This window comes from Cervus elaphus, chromosome X, assembly GCF_910594005.1.
Source record: "Cervus elaphus chromosome X, mCerEla1.1, whole genome shotgun sequence".
NCBI lineage: Eukaryota > Metazoa > Chordata > Mammalia > Artiodactyla > Cervidae > Cervus > Cervus elaphus.
The window spans coordinates 149,763,553-149,771,469 of record NC_057848.1 but is presented as its reverse complement, the minus strand read 5'-3'; the positions used below and the strand labels follow the sequence as shown (position 1 = coordinate 149,771,469).

Sequence of the window (7,917 nt, the reverse complement as noted above, 5' to 3'; positions counted from 1 at the left end):
GTCTTCGATTTGAGGCCCTGTCCTCAGGTCAGCAGATGGGACAGAGCCCACCACTTACATGGGCCAAGGGAAGACACGGAGAGTGGATGGAGCATCACTCAGCACAGAAGACGGGGCCTGAAAGTGCCCTTCCTGTCATTCTCAGGAGCTCCAGGAAGCCTGTTTGTCCAGGCCACAAACAATTCCTGCCGGGATGCTGATGGAAGCTAGAGCCTGGGACAGAGACTCGTAGACTCAGCTCAGTAGAGGGAAAGGATCCCCTAAGATTCAAGGAACGGGACACATGCCCACCCTGCAGGAAGCTCCACTGGAACCCCGCCAGCCCCGGCCCCGCCTCTGCTGTCTGCCTGGAACACAGAAGCACATGACCGGAAGTGACGACCACGCGCACACACGCTGGGGCTGCAAAGCCATCTTTGACAGCTGCAGCCATCTTTGACAACTGCCGTTTAGGGGGCCCAGACGGAGGGCTCCCAGGTCTCATCAGGTGTCCAAGTGTGAGGTGACGTGAGTTACAAATGTGGGGACACACATCCGGCATGGTCAAGCCTTTCCCTCTGAAAAGAGGGGGCCGGAAAACACCCGGCCACCCTACCCCTGCTCTCACCCAGAAGACTCGGGCCTGCATCTTAAGCCCCAAGTTCATCCACTTCACCCAGGTGGTCTCTGAGAGGAAGGCTTCGGTCCGGGGCTTGTGGACCCCAATTCGGCACAGTAGAGGGAAAGCCCTGGGCCCTGTAGCTAAAGGAGGGACCTTCGGGAGGGACTGTGAGGGTTTCCACACACCAGAACGGCGGCCATGCGAGACCCCCACCCCCTGCGACTTGGCCTCAGAGCATCCGGGTAAGATCCGGTCAGCTCTAAAGTTTGCGGGGCACCCTCTTTGCGATCTCGGATGCGGGATACACTGAGGGAGGAGGGGACCTCGGTCGGAGGGGTTGTTAGCTGGTCAGAACAGGGAGGATGTCAGGGCTCAGAAGCCACCAGGGTGAGGACTTTGCTCCCCGACACATGGGTGAATCAGCACCCACCCCTGTGGTCAGCGCATCCTCCAGGCACAAGGGGAAGGGAGGCTGCGGTCTGAGTGGGGAGGTTAGAGCTTGTGGCAGAAGGGACGGTCCCGGGACCCTTCGGTGGGAGGCTGAGTGCACCCTCCTCTCCTTCTCCAGAGTCACAGGGAAGGTGGCAGCATCAACTTCAGAACAGAAGAGGGAATGGGGCGGGTGCTAGAGGGTCGTTACCCGTTTTTCATCCTAACTCTGAATGTGAACTGAAAGGACATGCCTCCCCTGCCAGCCCCCACGGGACTGCTCTAACGCCCAGGCAGGGCTGTCTGGCTGCGCCCCAGGGCTCAGTCTCACTTCCTCCTCAGGGGTCTCAGGGCACAGGCTCCCCAGGGAACAGGAGACTTATGGATCCTAGAGCAGTGGACTTAAGCCTCCCCTAAGAAGCAGGCTTGGTTTAAGCCGGGGATGACTCTCCCTGGTGAAGGTGCTCACAGCATTTCTTTGTCCTTCCTTAAGGTGCCCTCCTTGCCTGCCTTCCTAACTGCACGCTGCGTGCGGTCCCTGACCTCTGTCATCATGCCTCGGAAGCACAAAAACAAGTCTCATGGCCACGGGAAACGCCACCAGGTCCAGGGGGAAGCTCAGGAGCCCCAGGCCAGTGCTGCTGCAGCCCCAGGAGAGGAGCGCCCCTCCTCCCCCTCTTCTGTCCCTCAGGGTTCTCCCCCGAGCTCCCCTGCTTCTGGCGATCCCCAGGAGCTTCAGGGAGCCATGGCCCCTAGCTGTCCTGATGCAGGGCCTTCCTGCGCAGGATCTGATGAAGGTGCCCAGGGCCCAGAGGAGGAAAGTGCAGATGCCGCCCAGTCAGCCCTGGTCGTTCGGAGCTTTCGCAGAGATCCTCTGAACAGGAAGGCCAGCATGCTGGTGGAGTTCCTGCTGGAGAAGTACAACAAGAAGGAGCCCATCACGCAGAACGCCCTGATGAAGGTCATCAGCAGCAAGTACAAGGAGCGCTTCCCTGAGATCCTGAGGAGAGCCTCTGAGCGCGTGGAGCTGGTGTTTGGCCTGGAGCTGAAGGAAGTCGACCGCAGCAGGAACATCTACACCCTCATCAACAAGTTCAGTCTCGGGGTAGAGGAAGGTTCACGTGGTGAGCGGGGGATGCCCAAGTCTGGTCTCCTCATGGCGCTCCTGGGCATCATCTTTATGAAGGGTAACCGTGCCACCGAGGAGGAGGTCTGGGATTTCCTCAATGTGTTGGGGATCTATGATGGGAGGAATCACTCCATCTTTGGGGAGCCCAGAAAGCTCATCACCAAAGATCTGGTGGAGAAGGGGTACCTAATCTACCGCCGGGTGCCCAAAAGTGGTCCTCCAAGCTACGAGTTCCTGTGGGGCCCAAGAGCTCATGCTGAGACCAGTAAGATGAAGGTGTTGGAAGTTCTGGCCAAGATCCAGGATACGGTCCCGAGTTCCTTCCCAGACCTCTTTCATGAGGCTCTGAGAGATCAGGTGGAGAGAGCAGGGCTGAGAGGCGCTTCCATTCCTCCAGCTATGGCTAAGGCCAGTGCCCCTTCCAGGGCCAAGTCCTGCAGCTCCTCCCACATCTAGGGAGGGGGGCAGGGAACTTTGTGCCCTTTCTGTCTGAAGAGAACATTCCATCTCTTCAATAGTGCAGGGTAGTATGGGTGGAGAGAGCAAAACCCTTATGTTGTTCACAGCTCTAAGTAGTATGGGAGTTTAAGTTCAGTTTTAACAAAATGTGTATGTTTTCCTTTTATCCATATGAATTATATCTAGTCAAAAATAGATGATCTAGGTAGGTAGGTAGAGGTGTTTTATATTTTTAAATGTTACTACTCTTCATAACCTGTATTGTGCTACAGAATCTAGGTTTATTAATGTCATGGATTTCATGTTTATTGCTGTTAGGTTTATGATTAGGAGTTCGTTATTTGTAAACAAGTTGAAAATACTTCAGTATTTTCCTGGTGGTCCAGAATGAGGTAACATAGCGTTGGAGTAGAATTTTACTTGGAAATGTGTAAGAATCCTAGAGATAAATATTTGGGATCACAAAGCTTTCAGAGTAAATGTTGGTTTATTCTTTGTCTTATCTGTCCTCTTTCCTAGTAAAAGTTAATAACTTGGACTAAGATTTGCTTAGCTTATTCAAACTGTATGACACTTAAATGATAATAAAATAGAGTCTTTGCTCATCATTTCCTTTTTCTCCCAAATTAATTGATCATCTTCCGTTTAGAAGACTTTCTTATAGTACTGGGTTGGTAAGAAAATGACCAAGCCCCTACCCATGGAATTTTGAGTCTAGCAGCAGGTACCATATAAGGAAGGTGGTGAGATAAGTCTAAAGAATAAACAAATCATAAATTAAAAGGGGGAAGTTGTGGAAGAGGAGGCTCCAGATGAGAGCAAGCAAGCCTAAGTTACCTGATTAAGGCGGCATTGGTTCTTTGGAAACATCTAGTTCTCGGTGGGAGGTAATTTTCAGTCCAGGTGCATGGTGGGCTAGATGAAGCTGTGGCAGTGATGCCAGACACTCATATGATGGTTCTCAGAGGTGAGGCTATAAACCTGGAATATATCTAAACCATATATTCTCCATTATTTGGGGATATCAGGAAACCATAGGGAATGGAAGGGGCCCTGTGCGCTTGAGCTAGTGCAAGTGAACCCTCAAACTACATGTTTTCATCAAAAGCTGTCCAGAGAGTTTCTGAGAAATAAGGCTGATACCCATTGAGGTGAGATGCCAAGATGTCACTGGACTGTCTCTCTTTTTCGGGAATGGGAGCATGAGAGCTTGCTCTGTTCAACGGGCAGTTTAATTAGGTTATGTTGAGTGTAATTTGGCAAACTTTCAGGGAGGGCTCAATTGTTAGTGGCAATGGTTATTAAATTAGGGGTGGTTTGGATAAAAGGCACCTGAGAGGGAAATTGCTGGTCCTTGAGACAAATGAACTTTTATTTGCATCCATGTGGAGAAGATAATTTCATATCCATATTAAAACAGAAGCTCCAATAGGGAAAAACGGCTTAGTTTTACTTGCTTGGGAGCATTAGTGCCAATGTGGATTTGATTATTGGTTGAGGTTGCATATTCTCTAATATAGACTGGAAATAAAATTATGTGATGGACGTTTGCTATCATTTGGGGTAAAAATCATCTTCATAATTACTGCCATTCATTGAAAGTACCAAAGTTTGTCTCATACTGTGCCAGGTGATTTACATACATCACACGGGTCTGTGGTCCTACACGATAGACTTTTTCAAGCACAACTGGCAGATAAAAGGAGCTGGAATAAAGAAGCTCAAATTCAAAGCTCATAAATGACAGTAGCTGGACTGAACCCGGCACTGTATTCCTCTAGAGCCCATACTGTGCCACTCCTCAAGGATGAGGCCAACCTTGGGTTGCTTCCTCTTTCTGAACACTAGTCCAAAAGGTATTTCACACGTTAAATAGCAGAATTTCCCAAGAAGTCTTTCAGAGAAGAGACAGGAGTCAATGTAAAGATAGATGAATGAAGGCTGAGGAGACAAAAAACACATCATAACTGAAGTCACAGAGAGACTGGCCTGTGTCTGCTCTCAGAAGGCCAAGACAGGGCTGCCAGGCTGAGCATTCCCTCCCTTCTTCTCAGGGCTTGCAAGGACATGATCTTTGCTCTACATGGGTCACCGTAGGGTTAAAGAAATAGGAAATCCAGAGTCCCCCAGGAGTCAAGGTGAGGAACCTGAGTGAGGGCATTACCCCAACGCTGAACAGAGTGGGCCCCAAGAAGCTTAAATCCTTATGTCATCCCTGAAAGGGCACAGGTAGGAGTAGCCTCGAGTGGCATTCCCAGACTTTCCCTCTCTGGCCCCATAGGACTGAGGACCTTAGTCTGAGGAGAGCTCCATTACGTAAACAAAGAAAGGAGCCCCAAACCCTGCCAGGAGTCAAGCTTTGGACTTGTGAAACCCCCGACCTCAAAACTCAGGAAACCCCACAGAACCCTGCCCTGCCCTTCCTGGCATCCCTGGGATACCTCCTGATTGGTGACATGACATGCCCATTTCCTTCTATGATGTCACAAGGGGTTTTGGGACATGGCCCAAGGGGTATAGCCTAGGGCCAGCAGTGGGATTATTTCCAGATTTTCCAGAAACCAACTGAATACCCTGAAGTCAAAGGGACCCACACACCTCAAAACCATACGATTCATCTCATCCTCTGCACCTCAGAAGACCAAGGACAGGCATGGAGGGATGAGGAGAATCTTACTTCCTCCTAGGGGTCTCATGGAGATGCTTGCCCTAATATAAGAAACTACAGTAGTATAAGGGGTGGGCCTAAGGGGAAGGGAGGTAGAATTTCAGGCCACAAAAGAGGTCAAAGCAAGGACTGAGGGATCATCTACCAATAAAAAGAAGTGATAACAAATACAGCCCTGTTCTTGTAGCCCTTGAAGAACCAGGGCAGAGCGGTCAAGCTGAAGTTCCACCAACATTTATTTATATCAGGTGTGTAGGAGGTGAAAAACTTAGTATGAAGTTGCAGATACCATTCCAAGAAAGGGGTGGGGACACCAGGCCCTATGGGGAACCAAATGAAGTACTCTTAATGAGTGCTGATGACTCCAGAGGCCAGGACACAACTTCCCACTGAGCACTCACTTTTGGGTGATAACTACTGAATGGGGTGATAAGCTGAGGACTCCTTCACTTCTCAGAAATCCCACAGAGATTTGTGATGCCAACTACAGAACAGCAGAGGGAATGGGTCAGATAACTGGCCACCATTTTGGTGGTGGTCTTGAATGTGAAATAACACATGCCTCTGTGTAGGAGAATACCAGCCCCTTCTGTCAGCCCAGCATACCTGAGGCAGGGGTGGCAGGAAACAGCCTAGGGATCACTCTAATTTCCTTCAAGATGTTTATCAAAGGACAGGCTCATTAGGAGAATAGGAACCCTGGGGGTTTTCAGAACAGTGCCCTCAAGAAAACCACAAATGTAGCCTTCCTTATAACCAAGGTGGTATTTCCCTGCTGCAGATGCACACTCAATATTCGTCATCCTGCGGGCGCTTATCACCTGCCCTCCTACTCACACTTATAATCACTATCCCCCAGGGCAGTCATCATGCCTTGGGGTCAAATCATAAGCTCTGCATCTGTGAAAAATGCCACCAGGCCCAAGATGAGCCCCAGAGTCACAAGGGAGTTGAGCCCGCTGCAGTAATTGAAGAGCTTCCCTCTACCTCTTCTCTTTTAGAAGATAATTCACAGAGCTCATCAGCTACTGGGTCAAATAGCACTTCCCAGGGGTCTTCGGAAGCCTCATCTACTACCAGCACTTTTTCAAGTAGTTCTGACGTATCTGATGAGGAAGATACCAGTCAAGGTGAGGAAGATTCATGTTCCTCCCATGTCTCAACTTCTACCGAGAAGACCTACAGTGATACTCTGAACACCACGACAAGTTTGTTGGAGCAGTTCCTCCCGTATAAGTAAAAAATTAAGCAGCCCATTATGAAGGAAGACATGCTGAAGATTATCCACCCAGGATACCATGACTGATTTGCCGAGATTCTCGATAGCTTCTGAACACATTGAGGCTCTCTTTGCAGTTTACTTGAAGGAAGTTGACTCAACCATCAACTCCTATGACCTTGTAAGCAACCTGAAACTGCCCAACAATGGCAGGGTGTGGGATGGTAGGGGCTTACCTAAAACCGGTCTCTTGATGACAGTTCTGGGTGTGATCTTCCTGAAAGGCAACTGTGCCGCTGAGGAAGACATCTGGAGATTCTTGAATATGATGCGAGTATATGCTGGGAGAAAACACTTCATCTATGGAGAGCCCAGGAAGATCATCACCAAAGACTTAGTGATGATGAAGTACCTGGAGTACAACCAGGTTGCCAGCAATGATCCTCCACGTACGAGTTCCTGTGGGGCCCAAGAGCCCATGCTGAAACCAGCAAAATGAAAGTCTTGGAATTTTTGGCAAAAGTCAATGATACGGTCCCCAGGGCCTTCTCATCACAATATGAAGAAGCTTTGCAAGATGAGGATGAGAGAGCTCGAGCCACAGCCAGGCCTGGTATGACTGTCACTTCCAGGCACGTTCCATGGCCACATCCAGCAGCTTCTCCCACTTCTACTGAAAATCAAGACTTTTAAAAAATCATCCAGATAAGAACATTTGACATCAAAATAGGGACTTTTGTTGAAATGGGAAGCAATCTCACGGTAAAACTGCTGGGAGAATGGAATGAAAAAATAAAATGAAAAAAATTCCAAAACATGATCAACCTTGATTTTTCTCCATCTTTTTTGTCTTCTGTTTTGTAAAGTTAAATAATTTATACCTTGATATGATTATTAAAAAATACAGGAAGTATTAAACCTTAAGAAGTTAGACCTCTTACTGTCTTGATTTATTTCTTGAGCATCTGCTCTTTGAAAGGCTCTATGCTAGTTCTGGTAAGGCTAAGATCAAGACCTAGCCTATGCCCATACAACTTTAGAAACGGGCACTGCATTACATAAGGAAGATGTTGAGATAGCCTTTATGAATGACAGGAAAGTAAAAAGACTATCCAGGAAGAAATCTCTACCTGGGGTAACGTCCTGATTTGTTAGGCTTTCCACAACAAAACCCCACAGAATGGGTGGCTGAAACAACTGAAATTCTCAGAGTTCTAGAGGCTGCAAGTCCAAGATGAGGGCTGGTTTACCCTGAGGCCTCTCCCCTTGGCAGCCATCCAGCTGCCCTCTTCACTTGGCATTCCTTTTGAGTGCATATACTCTGGTGCCTCCTTTTGTGTCCCAATCTCTTCTTGTGTCACACTGGGTTATGGCCCACCCTAATGACTTCATTTTAACTCAACCATCTCTTT

At 48.8% G+C, this 7,917-nt stretch overlaps 1 protein-coding gene and 1 pseudogene across 1 annotated transcript; both read left to right on the top strand.

Annotated features, from left to right (window-relative positions):
- Positions 1-407: 407 nt before the first annotated feature.
- On the top strand, positions 408-2,615 carry LOC122690538 (melanoma-associated antigen B4-like). The gene is made up of 2 exons (XM_043897470.1): positions 408-507; positions 1,524-2,615. The coding sequence occupies exon 2, from the start codon at positions 1,584-1,586 to the stop codon at positions 2,613-2,615; it is 1,032 nt and encodes a 343-aa protein (XP_043753405.1). The 5' UTR covers positions 408-507; positions 1,524-1,583.
- A 3,452-nt stretch (positions 2,616-6,067) lies between these two features.
- On the top strand, positions 6,068-7,198 carry LOC122690537 (annotated as a pseudogene).
- Positions 7,199-7,917: the final 719 nt, after the last annotated feature.

What these genes read in the sequence shown, in the direction of transcription:
- LOC122690538 (XM_043897470.1), top strand. Translation starts at nt 1,584, where the DNA reads ATGCCTCGGAAGCACAAAAACAAGTCTCATGGCCACGGGAAACGCCAC.